Source organism: Gossypium arboreum, chromosome 3 (assembly GCF_025698485.1).
Source record: "Gossypium arboreum isolate Shixiya-1 chromosome 3, ASM2569848v2, whole genome shotgun sequence".
Taxonomy (NCBI): domain Eukaryota; kingdom Viridiplantae; phylum Streptophyta; class Magnoliopsida; order Malvales; family Malvaceae; genus Gossypium; species Gossypium arboreum.
Window position 1 is genome coordinate 10,760,990 of NC_069072.1, and position 23,271 is coordinate 10,784,260.

General features: G+C 31.0%; 1 protein-coding gene across 1 annotated transcript; it reads left to right on the forward strand.

Moving 5' to 3' along the window:
- The first annotated feature begins 1,096 nt into the window (after nt 1–1,096).
- On the forward strand, nt 1,097–7,811 carry LOC108474477 (uncharacterized). The gene is made up of 6 exons (XM_017776414.2): nt 1,097–1,350; nt 1,498–1,630; nt 1,736–1,839; nt 3,125–3,296; nt 3,455–3,595; nt 7,133–7,811. The coding sequence occupies exons 1-6, from the start codon at nt 1,301–1,303 to the stop codon at nt 7,505–7,507; spliced, it is 975 nt and encodes a 324-aa protein (XP_017631903.1). The 5' UTR covers nt 1,097–1,300; the 3' UTR covers nt 7,508–7,811.
- The last annotated feature ends 15,460 nt before the right edge of the window (nt 7,812–23,271 follow it).

Genomic DNA, 23,271 nt, shown 5'->3' on the forward strand with positions numbered 1-23,271 from the left:
TCCTTGTGAACGTATCCACAGTTGACATGTGGTGCATTTCTAATCTACCTCGACAAGTACAAGTGATGAGTCCTCTTACATGCATGAAGCACATGTGCGATCTCACTTAGTTTATGTCAATTTTATCGTCGCCTATCTAAAAGTTCATTATTGCTCCCTAAGTGGCCAACCACGATAAGACTAGTATAAGCCATGTGTTAAAGGAATAGTCATCATCGCTTATAAATACTCATCCTTGGCATTAAAGGTGTTTTTCTCTTTGATGACTCTTAATACCTCACCACCATGTGAATCGTTGTCTCTTTCCCTGTACTTCTTTTAATCATTAATAGTTCCTTCAAAATGGATCATAGCAATTTTGAAAATTTTGATAATTGTCTTGTCCAAACTTTTTTTTTAATGTACCTTACGGCCCATTATAAGTCATCTTCTCAATTCTCTGCTCTTCTTTGTGCTCCCACTTTAATCCAAAATTTGTTGTCATATTTTATTAGTGAAGTAACAATCTGAAGGAAAAAAAATCTCCAATTTCATACTCTTACTTGAAAAGGAGGCAATCCTCTTCCAATGTCAAGCCTATGAAGCAAATCTATCCTAAAGTCTATTCAAGATTAACATCCAAGCTATCGTAGAGTGCTTTGGTATATGAAAGTTGGGTTACTTGATGAGAAATTACTTTCTCTTTCCTACTTGAAAATATACATTGCCCCCACTCAATATTTACTTCTCATGACTTGCCATCTTCCTACATCACCTTGGGTAAATATATCTAATGTTTTATTTTTATTATTAAAATTTATATATTAGAAAAATATTTTATTAAAACTGATATTACATATTATGTGCATGTTAAATTGCACTTTTAATATTCGATATTTATGTAATTTTACTCAATTACTAGCTAAAAAATTTTCATTATCATTTTCAGTAAAAATTATTTATAATTTAAAGCTTTTTATTGTCACAATATTTTAATTATAAAAATATTAATATATTTTAATTTTCAATATTTGAATAATATTATTTTATATTAATTATTTAAAAATAAAAATACATTAATTAAGTAATTAAAAATAAACATAAAATGACCAATCCGATATAAATATACGAATTCATCATATGCTTGTGTCTAATCTTGGTCCCAACGGATCCCAAAACCGATGATCTAAAATTCATGATCCCACTCCAAATGTATAAAACTATTAACAATATAGATTTTTGACTTTTCTCTGCAATTCATCGACGAAAAATATCCCCTTTTAATCATCACTAAAGAGATTCTCCTCTGTTGTATTCTAAAATGTCTCTCTTAAACCAATTGTTTAATAGAGGCGTTTTTGGTGCAAAATGGTTAGTTATTTTCCCCCGTATTCCCAATTGTTTTTATCATGTGCGACTTGATTCTGCTTTTTGTTCATATATATGTAAGCGATTCACTTTGGGGTTTTCTTTTTTTCTTTTTGCTAAAGTTTATTTTTGATCTGTACAATTGTGTAGTAAAACATGCTTGAGCTTGGCAATCTCGCGCATCAAGTTGCTCCAAAATAAGAGAGATTTGCAGCTCAAGAATATGAGAAAAGAGATTGCCCAATTCTTGCAGGCTGGCCAGGAACCAATTGCTCGAATTCGCGTATCTTTTTCAACTTAATGTTTGTTAATGGACTCATTGATCAGTTTATTTCATAATGATTTTGATTACCATTTTTTTCTTTTGCTGTTCTTGTTGTGGGGTTAGGTGGAACATGTAATCAGAGAGCAGAATATATGGGCTGCATATGAGATACTGGAGCTTTTCTGTGAGTTTGTTCTTGCCCGAGTTCCAATTCTTGAAAGCCAGAAGTAAGTTCAATTTTAAAAGCCTTTTAAGAACTTAGGCGTTTGCTTTATTGGTGTTGCCTAATGGTTTATTATTTGTCTCCTTTCCAGTATTTTACCATGCCCTTATTTAATCGGTAGTGGTTTTTTCTTCTATTCTTTTTGTGTTTTCAAGTTATATTGCATCAATAGTTAAACACTTTGCTGAGCAAAGCTAGAGGCTGAAATCTATATCTTTTAATTTAAATATAAATACAATGTAGTTTTCAAGCTGATTGTTAATTGTGAAGTACAGTTCTTAATTCTCTTCTCAGCTGACAGCGCTGTTTACTCATTATCTTTTAGATGCTATGTGATGCATATACCATTGTTAAATTCTTACGTATGATCATCATTTATGTCTACTGGTTATATCCCAGAAACTTAATAATTATTCTATCATGATATCAGTCCTTTATGTTTTATTTGTTTATAACAAGTCCTAATATTTTGTTTTTCCTGAAAAGTTCATAATGAGATGAAGGAAGAGAATTGAGTTAATGTTAGAAAGAAAATATATTATTGTATAGAAAATCTTTCAATAGTATAAAATTTCCATCATTTACTGAAAGGATCAATCTACTTTATTGATTCATTTTCTTCTGCTACACTCAGCATGCTATGTTGCTGTAGGACATACAAATAATATTGAGGAGCAGGGTTGTGACACCCATCCTGCTTGTTCTATTTCCTGCAAGTGGCTCTTCTCTCAATCTGGATAATTTTCTTCCTTTAGAAATCATGTTAGGACTAAGAATTCCTGAGAGCAGGCAAGCCACTGATTTACCAGAGGGCAACTCTAATCAACATTGCAATTAAGGGAAGAGAAAATGTGGATACAAAATTTATTCGCATTTTACAATAATGGAACTAAAGCACTAAATGCATTCTTTCATTACAAAGCAAAAGCGCGGGTTGTTTAGTTTGATCAATTGCTACATTGAAGAAAATGAATGTGGATTTTACTGCATTAGGGGTATATTTTGAGGATACCAACTTGGGTCCATAGAAGCGACAGCTTCTGATTCTTTTCCAATTGTTTCAATAATGTTTGGGTGCATGATTGTGTGATAACTGATAACCACATATTTCTTCCAAGTTATGTTTTTGTATTATAATCTTACGTGTAACAAGTTATAATTCAAGAATTTTTATGTCATTCTCATTTGAATTATTTTGGTTTTCTTAGTCAAGAATTTGAGCATCTTAAGTGTTTTCATTTCTTTGCACAACCTAACTACCCATTTTAACATGTCTTTGTACGTAACAGAGACTGTCCTCCAGAATTACGAGAAGCTGTGGCAAGCATAATTTTTGCTGCTCCTAGATGTTCAGATGTGCCTGATTTATTGCAGATCAAGAATTTGTTTGCCACAAAGTATGGAAAGGAATTTGTCATTGCTGCAACGGAGCTTCGTCCTGATTCTGGCGTGAACCGTGCAGTTAATTATCATTAGTTCTATTTTCAAAAAATATATATCATTAGTTCATTTAAAACTCTCTTGTGTGGTTCAATGGTTTTGCTAGACTCGTGGAGTTTGCAACTTGAATAGATGATATGCCATTTCTGATTCGATTCCCTTTTCTTTCTGTCATCTAGATAATTGAAAAGCTTTCAGTTAGTGCTCCATCAGGTGAAATAAGGCTCAAAGTATTGAAGGAAATTGCCCAAGAATATAGTGTAGAATGGGATTCTTCTGGCACTGAAGCAGAGTTCAACAAGAAATATGAAGATTTACTGGTACACATAATTAAATAATTTTTCAGAATATTTTTTCTGTGGACTATGCATAGTATCTTCTGTTAGGCATTATCTTCTGGAGTTGTTTCTGGTTCATGATCCATGCTCTTGATATTTATAGTGCTTTCTTTGCTGTTTAAACCAGCTGCTAGAATCTGTTTTATGCATCCTTGTTGTTTCTACCTATAATAGTGAAATGACTTAGAGAGTTCTGTTCAGATTTGTGCCTATTCATTTTGACATCCCAACATTATTTCTCAGGATATAATATAGTTCTTAGTACTCTATGAATTCAGATAATCAAAATGAAATTTCAAGTTTCCCCATCGTCAAAATCTGTTGACTTCGAATTATGTATCAGCTACTCTATAGTTCTCATCTTCCATGTTTATTGAGTTCTGTTTATAGTTTTCCTGTTGCCAATCTCTACCTTATAGTGTTTGTTAACTTGCACTTTTTGAAATTGACTTATCTGACTGGTAAGAACATTGCTTCATTATACGACTGTTCTATTTTTTGTGACTCTATAGTTATTAGTCTCCCACATTTACCAAATTCTTCACCCATTTTTCCTATCACCGATCTCTACCTTGTGTTTTTGGTTGTTGATGTTCAATGTAAAAAACCAGAACCTATTGAAACTGACTTAACAGACATCTTAATGACGAGGCACTACTTTAAGATAATTTTCTATTGTTGTGAAGTAATATTTTTTCTGAAGATTTTCATGTGGATGTATTTTACATGATATTTTCTACAATTAGTGGCTTTTCAGCAAACAAGTCTAGAAACATAGTAATGTAAATGTTTACTTCAGAGAACTTTTTACAAGCTCTAGTATAACGTTGTGTCTCTGGGTCTAGAATTTTGGAAGGATTTGTGGCATTAGATATATCATTTATGTGTGAAACACGTGACTATTGGTTTTTTCCACAGATCAGAGTTGAAGAAATGATGGACAACAACTCAAATAATAGAAATTGAATAGGATAGATTGAAATGGAAGGATAAAAGAAGGGTGCCAAAGTTTGGAAGCTGCTCAAATTTGAAAATATAACATTACAGCTAAAATAATATTTTGCTGAATATAAATCTCTAAGATTATTTTATGCTAGGGTCATTTTCATATTACTAAACCTAGCCCAATCTTTCAAGGCTTACATGATCTTAAGTCTAAACCTCAAGAAAAAATGGTCTCGTGCTAGTTATGTGATCACTATTAAAAAGAAAACTCTTTAAAACAAGAAGAAAACAAAATCGAATTATGAACCCTTAAAAAATAGAAAAACAAACAATTATTGTGTATCATTCCCCTCTTTTTGAAAGAGACCAATGTTTGATGCGAAAACCTTAACAACTTAAGCATATTTTTGAGATAAATCTGTTGCAATTCATCCTTTAGCACCAAAGTAATTCCAGTGGCAGCCCTACCCAACCATTTAACTAGAAACTGTCAAAGTTGGGGTCCATGCCTTGACTTCACCTTCTTGACATCAAGCACACTTTATAACATCTCATTTTACTATTGGTAAATTGCTGACTTGGTCTGCAACAGGAGTTACTTCCCATCAAACCTTCGTAAGGGTACAAGTCTGCTACATTAAAATTGGAGCCGATTTGTACTTGAGGAGGTAACTCTATTAGGTAAGCATTAGATCTGATCCTGTTAAGCACTTTACATGGTCCAAACTTTCTGGGTTTTAGCTGTGATAATCACCCTTAGGAACACATTCCTGTCTTAGATGAATAAGCACCATATCACCATGATCACATTTTGTAGGTCAACGTTGCTAGTTGGCAGCAGCTTCAGAGGCCTCATTGCTGATGTTTAGAGCTTCCCTGACCTCCTTATGAACTTACTAAGTATGCTTAGCAAAAGCAACTCTATCATTGCTCTAGCTTCTGAAGGCAATGGTACTAATCAAGCACGAGTTGTGCCTTTAGACCTATGCTGCTTCAAAAGGAGTCTTTTTGGTGGTCTGATTCATAGAATTGTTGTAAGAAAATTCTGCCTGTTGTATAACAAATTCCCAAGACACACATGATTTCCTGTAAGGCACCTTAACAAATTTCCTGAAGTCTGATTTACTGCTTTTCTTTGACCATCAGTTTGTGGATGGAAATTGTTGGAATAATTTTCCCAAGTTTCCTCCACAACAATCTCCAGAAGTGTCCCATGAATTTGACATCGGAAACAGTAGAAGTAGGAACACCATGTAGCCTTACCCCTTCACAAAAGAACAATTCCAATATTAGAAGCATCGACAATTTTAGAGCATGGAATGAAGTGTGCCCTCTCTGAAAATTGATCTACCACAAGAAAAATGGAGTCATGCCTCTTTGAGGTCTTTGGAAGACCTGAGAACAAATCCATGTTCAAATGGATTTATGATGTTTCTGATTCAGGCAATGGGGTATATAACCTCATATTTTGTGAGCTGTCGTTGCTAAATTGAAAAGTTGAACGCCTCATTAATATGCCAACTTCCTTAAACATCTTGGGCCAATAAAGCCGATTTGCCACCATTTCTATGGTTTTATCTCTAGTTAAATGCCCTCCCAAACCATCCAATGGAGTTCTTTGATGATTTTCTCTCGCAAAGACCCCTTTAGAATGCATAGTTTGTTGCCTTTAAACTCTTCAAGAAAGGAACTCCACGTAGCATGACACTCACTAAGCTTGTTCTTGAAACTCAAGTATCAATACTTGGTGGTCAGTGTCAGCTCTAATGGTGAATTAATCAAGAGGGGATAAATTGATTTCTGAAAAACTTGATTAAGTAATTTAAGCACAAATGTAGGAGTGATAAATTTGAACAATATGCTAGAAATCAATTCAACATGCAATTCCCCATTCCAGCTCACTGGTTCCCGTTGCTGTACAGTAGGTACCAATGACAAATCTTCAACTACGCACCTCAGCTCAACCAATTCTTCTGGCTGCCCTTGATTACCTATACCATCTTGACCCCTTCCGCATCCAAACATAGTTTTGATTCCATTTTGGTAAAATAAAAGATGATAGACAACAACTCAAATTACAGAAATTATGTAGGATGGGTTAAAGTGGAATGATAAAAGAAGGGTTCTAAGGTTTAGATACCTCTTAAATCTGAAAGAAATGCATCAAGACTAAGATAATATGTTGCTGAATACAAATCACTAGGGTTATCTATACTAGGGTCAGTAGCATATTATTGAACTTAGCCCAAGCTTTCAAGGCTCAAATAAACATCAATAAAATTTTCACATGCTAGTAAGTAACTATTTGTTACAAAGATAACGTGCACACAACCAAAAAAAGAAAAAGAAAGAACAGTAAACAACTGCTCCTGCATCAATTGGAATGGCTACATGGATTCTTTTCTTCTGTTGAAGAACAACTTTTAGTAGCTACTGCAAACTGTATCTGGAAAATAACAAACCATACATTTAAAATTTCTATGAATTCACGCACCCATAATCATCCACCCGGCACACACACTTATGCGCACATTCTGGTATCTGTAATAACTTGGCCTTTAATGTTATTTACAGGCTGGATCAAAGCAAGTATGTGCTGAGGCTGCAGTTTCTCAAGCTCCCAGTAAACAGGCATCTGGTAAATCTTCACCTTCTAATGGGGCAAAAACTATTTTGCCTGCTGATGCTAGGCCGGCATCTCAACACCACCAAGTTCCCAGCCACGTGGGTAAATTGACTAGAAGTGAAATTGAGCCATCAGTGAAAAATGGTACTGCCGGTCCAATTTCTGACATTAAAACAGAGACAAATTCACGACCATCTGATGTATTGGAAAGAGCTCGAGCTGCTATTGCCTCTGCAGAGCGTGCAACAGCAGCTGCACGTGCAGCTGCTGAGCTGGTGAATGTGAAATTTGGTTCACTGAAGCTACAAGGAGCTTCATCATAACGTGTCGGTTGTTCAATCGCATATTCTTTTGATTTTCTCGAGCAGTGTCTACTAAAAACACAAGGAAAAGAAGGGGGAATTTCAAATATAAAAGAAACTTTGCTATAGGTTAAAACAGTGAAGTAGTGATATGGAAATCTTGAAGTTTGCATGGGGGAATTTGTAATGCTTCTACCATCGTATCATATTCATTTGTCATAGTTTAAGACTAGATTGTAGATTTTCCAACATTGCATATTGTCAGGCATTTGAGTTCCCAAACCAACTCATAAGCAGATTTTATAAACTTAATACTGTTTCTGAAGTTCTTTAAGCGTTAAGGATCATGTTTTAGCACCTACTTTCTGAATTATAAATAGGATTCTTTTTCATCAGTTACTTATTATTTTCAAGACGAATGAAGATTAGATTGTCTAGATTCATATTTTGGATTTAACGTCAACCGAGACTTTAAATCCAACTTATGATGGTAAGGAAATCTTTGAGTAATCACTAAAACGTATATTGAAAAATATTTTATAAAAAACAATTCGACTGAATCGTAAATCTAAAATTTCCCATCTTTGTAGAAGCATTAAAAAAATAACAATTTGCATGCCAAGGAAGTGCGTATCAAAATTGGAGAGAGAATAAATACAAATAAAATCTGAGATATTTGGGTTAATATCTAGTTTGCCCCTAAACTTATCTAAAAATATTTAGTTGATACTTTTTTTTTGTACTTGAATTTGTATTCTACCACTCAAGTTAGTACTTCTCCATTAACACTATTAGTTTCTATTAACGTGGCATTGATAAACAATCTAGTGTTGACACATGTGAGAATAATTTTAAAATTTTTAAAAAATTATTTAAAAATAAATAAAGTAATAAAAGAGTAAATTTTTGTTGAGGTTCATTCTTGATGTTATACCTTTTTAAATTAATTTATATATTTTATATATTTTTTTAAATTTTAAAACTTATATCTGCTACGCAGGCCCGTTCTTGACATTTGATGAAGCATTTATGATGAAAAATTAAAAATCTTAGGCATTTAATTAATTTATTTTAGTTTGAAATTTTTTTCCCCACATTAAAAACTGATTTTTTGGGCCCTAGGTAGCTGTACTATCAAACAATCCTAAGGCCGAGCCTATTGCCATGTGGGATATTGAGAGGCTTCCACGTATCACCTACAGATTGGTTATCAATGCCCCGTCAATATAAATTAACATTGTTAGTGTAGAGATACCAACTTAGGTGATAGAATATAAGTTCATGTACCAACTAAATGAAAAAACAAACTAAACATTAAACTAAGTTTTTCGGTGTAAAAAAATCAAAAAGGAAGCAACTTTTTTTTTGTAGGAGTTGACCTTATCCATAAATATACCAAGTTTACTTCAATGGGGTTACGTTACCTAACCAAGTACAAGGTGGATCATACTTGGACAATCTAAAAGTGCACTGCTCAATTCCAAAATTACCAAAAAAAGAAAAAAAAAAATTGCTGCTCTTTGAGTACTTAGGAAAAATGTCTAACATATATGTGTATATATTTAAATTAGGTCAGTATATGTTTAACATATATATTAGGTTAGCAGTTTGCAATATCAGTAATCTTATATTTAGTAACAAATTTTTTATAATTTGAATAACTGAATTAGGTGCCCAACCCATTACGTCGGCAGGCTTACCTATTGGGTTATATATAGCCTAGCCCATTAGATAGGAAGCTCACTTACTATTGCATTTGAATTATTAATTTTCTATAGAAAAGTGTTATGGAAAAATATACGTTGATGTACCGTTATTCAGCACTTATATTAGATTTAATTTATGTTATTTTTTTAACATTAATCTCCTTATAGTTTTTTATTACATTTATTTTTTTATATAAAATCTAGGACTGTTCATAGCCCATCCTCAACTATTAAATAAGAGGATAATGTACTTCAACGCACTTAAATCTACGCCCTCCTGCATTGATAACAATACTGATACCAATCAAAACTTAGACTCACTCAACCAATTTATGTTATTTTCACTACTCTAATTTCGTGACTAATGACTTATATTTTAGAAACAAACTAAAAACTTTAAGAGAAATGTTTTCCATCTCAAGTCTAATTTTAATCTTCTTAATTTTCTTATTTCCACCCAAATTCTGTCATATATTATACATATAACATTATAATATATATATATATATATATATATATATATATATATATTATCTATAATATTCATAAAAGTACGAGCTTGAGAAACTTTTTAAACCAATAAGAATATTTTTTTTATTTTTCATTATATTACTAAATTAATATTTATAAATAATTATAATCAATTTAAAAAGTGGAAAAATATATCATAGTAGAGATATTAAAATAAAATTTCTAATAATTATAATAACTGTAAATTTATTAGTTGAAAAAGAAATATATTATAATAAAAGAGTTTTAATAATTATCTTATAGATTTAGATTTAGTTAAAAGTATAAAAAATAAGAAGAAGTCTACAAAATGAATTAATATATTATATTTATAATAAAATAAAATTTTTGAAAATTATATTAAATTTAGAAGATGTGCTAATTATATTATATTATAGATTTATTTTTGTAATCTAATTTAGATTTAGTAGTTAAAAATAAGATACTATAATTGTTTTAAAAAAATTATGATATTTCTATAAAAAAATTATTGTAGTTATATTAAAAATATATAATAATGATAATAATAATATAATTTAGATTTATTAGTTATAAAATAGTATATGTATGGTAATTCTATTAGGAAAAGTTGTGATATTTTATTAATGTAAAATAGAGTTATATTTTGAAAATAAGTCTAATTAAAAAAGGAGTTAGCATAAAATAAGGATTTATTTAGATTAATTATCACTTAATTAATAGTAGAGTTATATATCAATTAAAATTTAAGTTTAGCTCTATAAATAGCATTTAGTAATTTAACATATTCAATCAAGTGACATCAAACAAGAATTGCCCATAAAAATTGAAATTTTTAGTATCGCATAAAGAATGGAGCGTTAAAGACATGATTCTTAGAAGAGAATAGAAAGATTATTTTAATCGATGATAAGATAATATGATCTGTTATTAAAGAATTTTATATTGTGTAAAGCAAATACTCTTTAATTAAAAATAAATTTTAATCATTATTATTAAATAGTTTTTGTATTTATTATGAAAAATATAATATTTAAAAATTAATTAAATATTAAATGCAAAAATCACGTGACAATAAAAACTAATATGTATAAAGTATACAACTATTAATTTTATAATTTGTTATAATATTATATAATATATAGCATATGATATGCATTATGGTATACTATAATGTGTGATTTAATAACTTCACCGTATAAAGTTACTACGAATATTAATTATCCTCACTAAATGATACATTTAAATATACATATTTTTACTCCATATTTAGAGCTATTTCACTAAACATAGATATTATAAAAAAATTAAATCAATATCTTAATTTTTTTCTTTTCAAGTTCCATTCTTATTAACATTTTTAAGTTACGCGTGTTGTATGTGAATGCACATATAATTATTTTTATAATATTACTGATAAAAATTATAATTAATTATAAAAATTAATTGGTTAAACTTGACTAAAATTTGTGTATAACTTTAACCATATTCTAAAAAATTAATAAACTAAGGCCACGTTTGGTTCAGTGTAATGGAATAGGGTTGTAATGGAATAGAACTGTAATGGAATAGAGTTGTAATAGAATAGAACTGTAATAGCAATTCAATTGTTTGGTTGAATGAAATGGAATAGAATTATAATAATATTCTTGTGTTTGGTTGAATGGAATAAAGTTGTAATAGCATAAGAAAAGAAGCTGAAATGACCAAAGTACCCTTAGAAGAAATTTTGTTAATAGGATGATTATTGTTATTAAATTTAATAGGATTATTATTAGATATAATTTAATAAAAATAATAATACATAATTTAACCCTATTTTAATAAATTTATTATTAATTATAATTTAACAATAATAATATATAATTTAATAATATTCTTAATATAGCAATTATTAAAATATAAATTAATAAAAATAATATATAATATTACAAAAATAATATACAACCTACTTTATTATTTTTAAAATATAATGCATATTTAATGTGTTAGAATATTATTAGCAAAACAAATAATTTAGCATATATATCATAATCTCTATGTTACTTAAAGAATAATTAAAAAGAATAATTTAAAGAATATATTGTCTCAAATATTTTTACTCATAGATGATATTGATATACAGAAAAAAGAACTAATGAAATTGTTATATTGTGTATATATATTTTAACATATTTTCGTTAATTTATTTATGCTGCTAGACGTGTATAATATAAAAATTTCATGTAAAATGAACAATAAAGATTTAAATTTGTAATCACAAACTCTCATGCAACTTCATTTTTACATGTGCCAAACTTCACAAAGAACATTGATTGAAAGTATCTATTCACAAAGAATAGCATTAAGGTTCCTTTAAAATATTGACCGAGAGTATTCTATAGAATCAAATATGATAATACAAGACTATTTTAATCTAATATATATTAATAAAATTATTAAACATATAAAGCTTCCTCGCATCAATGACTGAATGTATTTTAGAAGCTAGAAAATACAAAGCAAGAATACCAATAGATGAATATACTTGAATAACATGCAACCATTGGCTCCTCTTCTTGAAAATTTGTAAAGCTTTTGCAGTTGCAATCAATGGAAACTCAAGATCCTAAGCTACCCATTTGTTAAATCCAATAAATTAGTTACAAAGAATTGAAAAGGACCAACGATGGCTACTGCATACACTTCCTCGTAAAAGAAAATAGTAATAATAACAACTCAAGGTCGTGGTCAATACAAGCCAACATAATAACATACAATAGTGAATCAAGGCAGAAAAGTAGTCACTTGAATATCTTTCAAGTAGCCTCTAAAATGAGATAAGATACAAATCAAAAAAAAAAGAAAAGAAAAGAAAAAAACATATATAATGAGAAAACCAAAAAGTGTTTGAATTCAATCATGGAAGAACAATATTCACCTTGGCATCTTTCCCCCAATCCGTAATGTAAGATATAACATAAATGTGAATGAAACATAGAATGTTGAATCAATGGTGAAATACATCTGCATTGTTCATTAGTTAAACAAAGGCATTAGAATTCAATCATGGCAGAGCGATATTCATTTCGGCATCTTCCCCCCAAACCGTAACATAAGATATAGATACAAGTTGGCTAAAAGAGTGTCCAAATAGTAAAAGATGCGAGACAAGTTAAGTACGGCCATTGCAAACCAATCATATCGCATCAACAGAGAGCTCTCCTCAAACCCATACAATAGTGTCAATTTAATATATCAAGAAGATGAAAAAAATTGTAATAAGTACGTAAGACATTTAATTACAGAATTGGAGATATAGAAAATGTATAATGTAAACATAAAAACAAAGATATTGCTTTTCACAATATAAAAAACCAAAGGCTTCATGTATTTTACTTATCCTTTATTAGTATTTATCCTTTTCTCTTTGAATTCAAACCTCAAATGTATCTTACCGGATAAGACAATCAAGTTTTACAACCATCAAGGAAGACTTATATACATTATTATTAAGTTAAATCAAGGTAGAAGTGCTTGGTCATGTTGAAGTTAAAGTTTCAAAAGGATAAATGAAAAAAAGCAGCTCGATTGTGAGTGGTATATCATCTATTTGGGGAGAAGAAAGTATGTCAAGAGAACTTAGCTAGTTCATACAGAAAGAAACATAAATTGCTTCCATTGAGAGAATACAATATGAATTCTCCATCATTTGGTCGCTTCATGGCACCAACATTTCGCTCAATAATCGGCATAATTGGCAAGACAATAGTGGGGATTATATCATCTTCATCACAAAACCATGACTTTGTCATTCCAGTTGCTAGGTATAAGGCATACACACTGCTGATATTAATGCAATCGACAACTTTAATATAAATAAGTTCAGTCTTCATCAAGAAAATCAAGCAAGTTATGTTCATCTAACAATTTCTACCAATCGTGGAACTCCTCTATATTCTAGTAAACTGCCTTAAAAATTAACACTAAAAACAGAATAGGAGCAAAGTTATATTTTAGCAGTTATAAGAGTACCACTAACCATTCTCGAAGAAGAACCGCCCACTAGTTTTCTCTCGTAAAGGTAGGCGGAACTTGAACCTCACCATGTCATAGATAACTAAGAACTGTCACATCTACATTGTAATGAGCAAATAAATATTCTTACTAGATCCCAAACTTTCAGCAAAAAGAGCATACCAATTCTTTTCCACGAATTAGCAAAATGAACAGATTGATCACGCAAGATGAATACACCTAGATGTAAATACCATTAGAATTTATTATGATTTAGTAAATCATTATGGGGGTTGAACCGCAGATAATCCATGATAAAATTGCATAAGCACTAACTGGTAATAATAAATCTAAAATCCATAACCAAAAGCAAATGAACATGCATATTCACCAAAGGTAAAGGCTCCACAAGAATTCAAGCTAAATGAGTAGTGTGTTAATTCACAACTATAAAATCTCGCATATCTGCTCATATAATTCACAACCGATACAAGACTTGAGTTTAGAAATTCAATTGAGAGAACTTTACTCATTCAATTTGCACCTCTACATGCATGTATTTCCTCATGAGTCGAATAATAGATGAGGTGAATTTGGCAAATACCGCATTCCTTGTGTGGCTTGGCTTTTGAAATAACCCTAAAATAATAATTTTCTTAAGATTTGGGCATCGCTTTTAGCAGCTCATCTACCCTCCTCCCTTTTCCTTCTCCTGAAAAATACGAAAAGGTATACATATACAAACAAATATCCGGTAAGGGAAAATATGTGCAGATCGATTAGCTTCGTGCATCAGACGAAGGAGAATCAAATTGGATGACTTTATTCAATTTGTCTATGATTTTAGCCGAATCTTTGAGAGAAGGAGTTGACTCGAATAATGAATCGATCTCCTCGTGAACAGCTTGCGTAATCCATTTCAATTCCCTTAGACAAATCATCGAAACAAAAAAAAATCAATCAAAATGCAAAACAAACCCTAGTTGAATTGAACTTACAACAAAATCCAGTTGATTTGGCCTTCAAGTTGATCTGCTTCCTTTTAGATTGATTTGAGCTTGAGATTGTCGAATGACCAAAAGAAAACAAAAGTTGAAACCGTTAGAGAAAATTTAATCTAAGAAAGGGTATTTTTGGAGGAGAAAAAAAGGGTCATTCGATGGAGAGGTTGGAATAGCCATTCGGCACCTCCTCCCGGAATGGCTATTCGCGATTTTTAGAATGAACTCAGTAATCTCCATTCGACGCTTTGAGCATTCACCAACCAAACGATCGCTTTTCCTTTAAAGTTTTGAATCGTGTCGTAATGGAATAGCAATTCCATTTAACCAAACATAGTGTAAAGATAACTTTTAAAATATTTAACTTAAGCGCTTATCTTTTATTTAAGGATTGAGGAGGATTATAAATAATTTTAAAAATATATATTTATACAAATTAAAAACTATTCGATCACTTTTAAAAAAAAAATTCTATCAACAAGTTAAAAAGAATATTCTGTAAGTATTATTGAGTATCAAATAATAATAAAAGTATCAAATATAAAATAATAAATAATAATAATTGAACATATCAAATAATAATCAAAAGTAAACTTTTTGTTTTGTGGCGAAAGCAAAACCTATCAAATTTTTAGATGTTACTTGAATGAAAATACTTAAATGTTGAATGTTAATAGTCCGACATATTTAATTTAGAGTGATTTAACCTTAATTGTTTACTTCCAAAGATCTTAACCTCACTTGTTAAGAAATTTTCCATTCATTTTTTAAAATTTTAATTTATATATTAAATATTCTATTTTCTTTTATTTTTTAGATTTTTAATTAAAGTTTTCGGTTTACTAAAATTTTAATTTAAAAAAAAAATTCTAAAGTTTCTCTAAAGTATCACAATATAATGTTAATTTTCACATCATTCGTGTAATTAATGGTGTTACTGCAATATATAAACTTATTTAATAGAATTAAAAGTAAAAGTATTCAATAATAATTTTAAGTTTTCCATGTACCAAAATGAAAAAGAACTACGTAATGGAGGGATTAATTTTAGATATAAAAGAAAAAATAAAAAAAATCAATCATCACATATCAAACACGGGTTTAATTCGTGGTTGTTGAATGTGGTGAGAAAAGTGAGTAATGAGGTTGAAATTAATCATTGTTGTTGCTTTCCCAAAAAGTCCCACCTCTCATCAGCCATAGCCCAGACCCTTCAACAGCTTAAGCTTTAGCCTTCTAGTTAACACAAATAAATGACTACTCTATTTTTAAATATATTATAGCAATTTTACATGTTCCCGACATATCAAAGCATGCATTCAGAGGGAAATGTGTATTAGCTGAAAGCATATAAAATCATAGTACTAGTGAACAGAAACTTACTATATTTATTTTAATACGTGGATTTGCAAATTGCAACTCAAACCTACGTCTTCTTCACAAAAGACATTCCCATTCCTCTATGATCAGCTTCAGCGTTCTCGCTTGATGCATTATTACACTTCAAAGTTTCAAACTGCACAGATAGTCTCACTACCAACACAGAGCGTGATAACGATGTTACATAAGTTCTTTTAGCAGATCATAAGGAAAGCCATATGCACTACAAGAAAGAACCGAAGAACTTTAAAGAAAAAAAAGAGATTAAAGAATAAAATCCCAATTCAGTGCTGAAGTAATGTTTGCTCGAATTCGGGTGAACGAAGGATATGTGTCCTTTTTAAAGTTTCTAATGTATCTGACATATTTGGAGATTATATATTTGATAATTCTAATATTTTAGATTTTTTTTTCTATCTTAGTATGATTTTAGCTTATTTTTAGGTTAGTTTTTAGTAGATTTTAGGAATTTTTTTATATTTAATTTAGGGTTAGTATTTTGTGTTCACTATTAGTAGAGTTTTTTAGCTCCACAAGTAAGATTTAGTGCACGAAATATGCTTGTTTTAATTTATTTTAAACTTTTTTAATATTCCCACAAGACACATGATAACATTTCACCCTTATTTGTGGAGTTTTTTTTTAACTCCACAATGCATGCACCTAATAATTTTCCTTTAATTTATATTTTAAGTTAATTATATACTTATTAGTGTTCATTCAAACTCATTTTCGAGTGTTTTTACTTATTGTAGGTCCGATGAAGCACGAAACAAGAATAACTTAATTTATGCAAGGAAGATAGTTTTCAACTTTGGCGAAAGATTTGTTCATTGAAGCGTACACATGATGTGAGTAGTGACAAATAACTTTCCATGTAGCACCCCAAACCCGGCCCAGAAGTTATGGCCGGATCCGGCATGCCACATCAAAAACGTAAAAAATTTCCATTCTAAGTCCGAAAATCGTACTTGATGTTCAAAAGATTAATTCATTAAAGGTTAAAGTGAATGGAAGTCATGCACCGTAGGAAACCGGAAAAGAGGTGGTGAGTCCATCTGATCGATTAATACCAAGCTCCTTCGGATCCAATCCTAGACATGCATACCGCCATTGCCACACCTTAACGTCATGGATATTTCTAGGAAACCAATTTGATTAAGTCATTTTAGGAAAAGTGATTAATTTTGGAAAAATACTTTCATTATGGAAGCTTTGCTTGTTGTCGCTTTATTTTGAAATCAATCTGCTTTTTTGAAAACGCTACCTAAAGCTATCCAATTTCAATAGCTTAAAATAAGTATTACCTATCTTAGTAATACATATTAAAACCATCAAAATAATTAAGCGGCCTTATTACATTTAAAAGCCAAAAACTTCAAACGTAAATAAAAGGATGTCCAGTTCACCGTAAGAAAATCAAACTTTCGAACGGTGGCACTCAAATTCCCTCACGACCCAAGCCCACTATGGTTGGGGATTTCTGCGTGATGAAAATAAAAGGGTGAGTTTGGGAAACTTAGTGTGTAAGGAAAACCCATTCAAAGCCCAAGTCACTCAAGCCTATTGGGCCTAAGCCCATTCAGTAATAATGGTATCGGGCCGAGCCTTTTCCAGACATAATAAACCGGGCCTTAGCCCTTATTCAGATAATGAGATGGCCCATAGGCCCATTTCAAAATACATGCAACATCAAGAACATATGCAAGCCCATTTGGGAGACTACTCAACCCACCAACCACTACACTCCACCCGCATTCAGCCATACACTCCATGTGGGATAGCTCAACCCACCCAAATTTAACACTTTCACAAATGCAAACCTTGTTTGCTCGCTTAATAGTAAATTGAGGCAAAGCCTCCAAGACGTGGACAAGCCACTTTCAAGATTTCCTCCGTCAATATCCCAATCCCATGCATCGATAATAATAACATGGCATGCAAGAAATAACAACAATCAAACATGCATTTAGGTCAATTTAACCTAGGGTATTTCTAATTTATCTACTAGGGTAAACCGTAAATTTTCCACTTTTAAAGGTATTTCAGTAATTTATCTATTTTAGGGTTTTTCATACATATTCCTACTTTTCACGTACTAACAGAATCACGTACCGAGGGTTCTTACTGAATTGGGCCTGTTGGCCCATCATTCCAATTTTGGCCCATTAAGCCCAAAAATATCGAGGGCATAGAAATCATGCACTTTGCAGTCCAAATTTTGCAGCTTACTAAAACATTAATCGATTTACCTCACGAGCATTCGCACACTCGCAAATCTAGAAAATACCGCTTTTGGCATTTCGCTTTTGCCGATCTAGACTAAGAAAGAGGGTGTTAGTTACACACTTGCTTGCATTTATATATCTCGACGAGATCCACACACGAACCGCCTACAATTGGATTACTAACACGTTAATCTAACTATTCAAATACAAACTACGATTAACCCCTTACAATATTCGCCAACCACACCTACAGATCATAGTAAGCTTATAAGAAATCAATAAGCAACTCATTAACAAATTTTTGTCAATGTTTACCACATAATCATAATTTCACTGCAAGCTATCTTCCTGAGCAATAGTCACTAAATCATTTATAAATGGAGCTACAAAACTCCAAATCAAGTTCCGTTAATTTTCCCTGAAAATAGACTCATATATCTTCTATCCATAAAATTTTCAGAATTTTTGGTTTAGCCAATCAATACCAGAATTTTCTCAAAGTTTCCCATGTTTCACTGTTTGACTAATCTGACCACCCTTCATTACGAATCAAATTTCTCATTGTACAGAATTCAAAATATATTCTTGTTTATTTCATTAGAAACTAGACTCAATAAGCTTTAATTACATAATTTATTCACCTTCTAACTCATCTCCCACAATTTATGGTGATTTTCCAAAGTCACGTTACTGCTGCTGTCCTAAGCAGATTTATTACCAAATCACTCTTTCACACATAACTTGCATGCATGTTATTTAAACATGTATATCACCAATCAATCATCACATATCTATGATTTTACTTAAGTATAATCTCCATTTCATCATTTTAAAGCACAACATGTTAGCTGCTTTTTCCCTTTAACATCTAAGGCACATGCATGCTCATTTGTTTGGCTCAACTTCACCTATCTTCCATTTTTCATCAAAAGAACATGAAACAACAACCATTTCCTTCATTTTAATTCATGACTAAATGCTCACAACACAACTAAAAATCAAAATATACTTCAAGAGTTAAGGTAGAATCAAGAAGAACTCATGAACCTCAAAATAGAAGCAAGGTACCAAGAACTTACCTTCAATTTTCCTCCTCCTAATGACCGAATACTCAAGAGCTTTCTCCTCTCCTTTCTCTTCTCTAACTTTCAGCTATGATGAACAAAGATGGACAAAACTTTGTTCTTTTCACCCCTTTTTCTTTTAATAAAACTTCATATTTCATCCATTTAATTCTTTAATACAAAAGACATGAAATTCTTATCATGAAACATTTACCTAACCCATTATCATGAAACATTTACCTAACCCATTATCATGGAACATTTACCTAACCTATTATCATGGAACATTTACCTAACCTATTATCAATTTGTATCAATTTGTACCATAAATTATGGATATCAAGTACACATTTTGTCTACAACAACATGATGGCTGGCCACTTCATGTAAAATGGGAGGTTTGTCATGCAAATCCTCCTATTTTGCACTCCTATTTATTTGGTCACTTCAATTTAGCCTATAGCATTTTCAAACATTTTCACATAGGTCCTATTTCATAATTTCACTCACAAATGACAAAATTAAAGCATGAAATTTTGCCAACATTCACAGAATTCCCGAAAATTGGGGCGTTACATTCCACTTTAGCAAGTTTGTGCATTGAAGCATCACAATTACCTAATAATTTTGATTTTTAAGGGTTGTGAATTTTGATGGGTAATAAAAAGGGAAAAAGAGGCCTAACCTCAAGGAAAGTGTGGAGAAAAAGAAGAGAAACCACCAAAGCCTTCAACCATCAGGAAGACTCATCTTTTTTCATGAACTAAGGGTCTAATTGGTTTCAGGAAATAGAGGTTTTTTTTTTTCATTTTCTTGAAAAAAGGAAAACATTGAAGAGGACACATTTGGTTGAAATTTTAAAAATGATTTTTGGAAAATGAAACTATGTGAAAATTAGAAAATAAAAAGTTGTTTTGATTGTTTTCACTAAATGCTTTGTAAAAGTGTGTAACACCCCACACTCGACTCGGTTGCTGCATCCGAATATGTGATGTCACATTATTTTGCCAAAGCAACTCAGGCCAGCTTACTTTTTTAATCATATCATTTAGAACAAAGAATATCATTTATATTAAAATGATCATCCATTTCATGCACAATCTTACGTTCATAAAGTGTATTAATCTAATTCATCAAGTTATGAGGTGATACTAAGTCAATTTTGGAGTTGGGACTTGAATCTGAACTCAATTTCCAAGTTTGAACATTATGTCTCGAGATAGGGATCTCTATGTCTCGAGATAGACTACATTTTTGACAATTTTATTTCGATAATAGCATGTCTCAAGACATTAGGATGCATGTTCAAAGACAAGGTCCTTCATGTTTCGAGACCTAATTTCAAGACAGCTCTCCCATATTTTCTTGTTTTAGCTCGATGTTTAGCTATCATGAGACTTGGAATAGGAAAAATATAATTTAGATTTATTAGAGTTGTGTGACCCAAATTCCTGTTAAAGAAAAATACAGTATAGGCTGCACAAGTGGAATCCGTATAGAACTACACTTCTATTTGATATTGATTAGAATAATGTCTTTCAACCTTACTACATTGCTTCTATTTGAATTTGATTAGAATAAGTTTTTTCAACATTTAAATAGATGTTGTTGCAACTCTTCTTGTATTATTCGAATTCGACATTAGTGAATTTTCTTCTCCTCTACCTGTGGTTTTTTCCTGCAAGGGTTTCCACGTAAAATCTGTGTGTTCTTATTTTTCCTTTCTTATTACTTTGCTATCGTTCTATATTGCCATTATTGACTTTCAATTTTTATAAGCTTCAATGTGCACTTGTCTCGAGACAAAGGTCACTTCATCTCGAGACATAGGCTCTATTGTCTCAAGACTTATTAGGTTGGTCTCGAGACCAACATCAATACTACATCTAAAATGGTACATTTTATGCTTAGGGTATTGAGACATGTTCTTTCTGTCTCGAGACTAAATGGAAAAATGTATCAACCTATTTTTAGTCAAATCAGAATAGTAGTTTCGGGACCACGAATCCGAGGTCGTAAAATTATTTTAAGTTTTTACAGCATGATAGTATGTATGTGTGAAAGTTTCATGAAGAAATTTTATCATTTGAATAGTTAATTTGATAAAAAGGACTAAATCGCGTAAAATGCAAAGGTACTGTTCTATTAGCTAAAAGTGTCAAATAGCTATAGAACCTTAAATTTAATGTCCTTATGTTGTAATTAAACCTTTATAATGGTGGGTGGACAAATATGGGCTTATAATAAGTGTTTTAAGTGATTAATATTAAAGGTTAATATTGTAAATGATAATTAAAATGATAATTAAAATAAAACAAAACAATTTCTTCTTCATTCATCTCTTCTAGCTGATTTTAACAAGAAGAAAAACATTCATGGATGCTATTTAGGGTTCTGTAATTGTATGACTAAATTGATAAGTGATTTTGACTCGGTTTTTTTTTTATTTCTATGTTTTTGTGATCGTTGCATCTAGTACTAGCTAGTCCAAGGACTATTTTGCAAAAATGTTAAAGATTTTGAAATTTTCCATTGATGAATATGATTGAGTCTTGATGTTTGATGGTGGATTATGAATATTTATTATGAATTATGCAAGTTTAGTAAAGTGATTTTTAGTGAAAATGTAAAATAGGGATTAAATTGAGAAATGTACACAGTTAGTGGATAAAATGTGAAATAAATGAACATTATGGGCTGATAGGGGCATTATGGTAATTTGGCTAGCATGGGTATAATTGGAATTTTATTAATTTGTGATTTTATGAAATAAAGATTAAACTGTGAAAAATGTGAAATATGTGGGGCAAAAGTGTAAATGTGTTTTAAAGTATGTTTTGGACTAAATTGAATGAATAGATTATTGAATAAGTCAATTTTGAATATATTTAGATCAAGAAAGGAGAAATACGGATTTGGATCAGGGAAAAGATAAAGTTATCGACTAATCGACTCGATTCGCCGTTTTAATATCTGAGGTAAGTTCGTACGTAATAAGCATTATTATAGTTATACTTTAAATGCTTTGATATTGCATAAATTGTGTATACGAGACTACAGTTATATTTAATGACAATTCGGCTATGTATGGCACTTAGTGTGCGATTTGAGATAGCTTCGGCTATGTATTGCACTTAGTGTGCGATTCAAGATAGCTACGGCTATGTATGGCACTTAGTGTGCGATTTGAGATAGCTTCGGCTATGTATGGCACTTAGTGTGCAAGATTAAAATAGCTCCAGCTATGTATTGGCACTTAGTGTGCGAGAATTCGAGTTTTGACATTTGTCTGTTTGGGTATGAGTTTATTATGGATTGGTTCAGGTATGTATATGAATCATACGAGCTTTAAATTGAAGAAGTTATGAAGTTTTCATATAAGTATATGATTAAACATGCGAAAGGTTTGTTAGTATTTATGAATTACGAATTAACAAGTTCAAATTGATGAATTGTGTATTTATGATTAGTTGAGTTTATTTTATATGAGCTTACTAAGCTATAAAACTTACTTTGTTTATTTTTTTCTCATGTTTTATAGTGATTTCAAAGCTAGCTCAGATTCGGGGATTGTCGGAGACTACGTCACACTATCCAACCATCACTTTGGTACTTTTGAGCTTATGGTTTGGTCATATGGCATGTATAGGATTATGATCATTTTGATATGTATCTTGGTAGTGAGTTTTGCACTTGAGATGGATTATGAATGGTTATGTTATGGTTTGTTCATATAGCCATGAGACTTGGCTTAATTTGGCTAGTTTGGTTATGTATATATAAGTCTGTATATGGTTTATATTAAGTGATTGAAGTTAGTTTGAAATGTTATTGATAATTGGTATTATAGATGTCAAATGGTTGATAATTGAGAAGCTATGCACTAGTGAATTGATGTATGATGATGCATGTTTGGAAAAT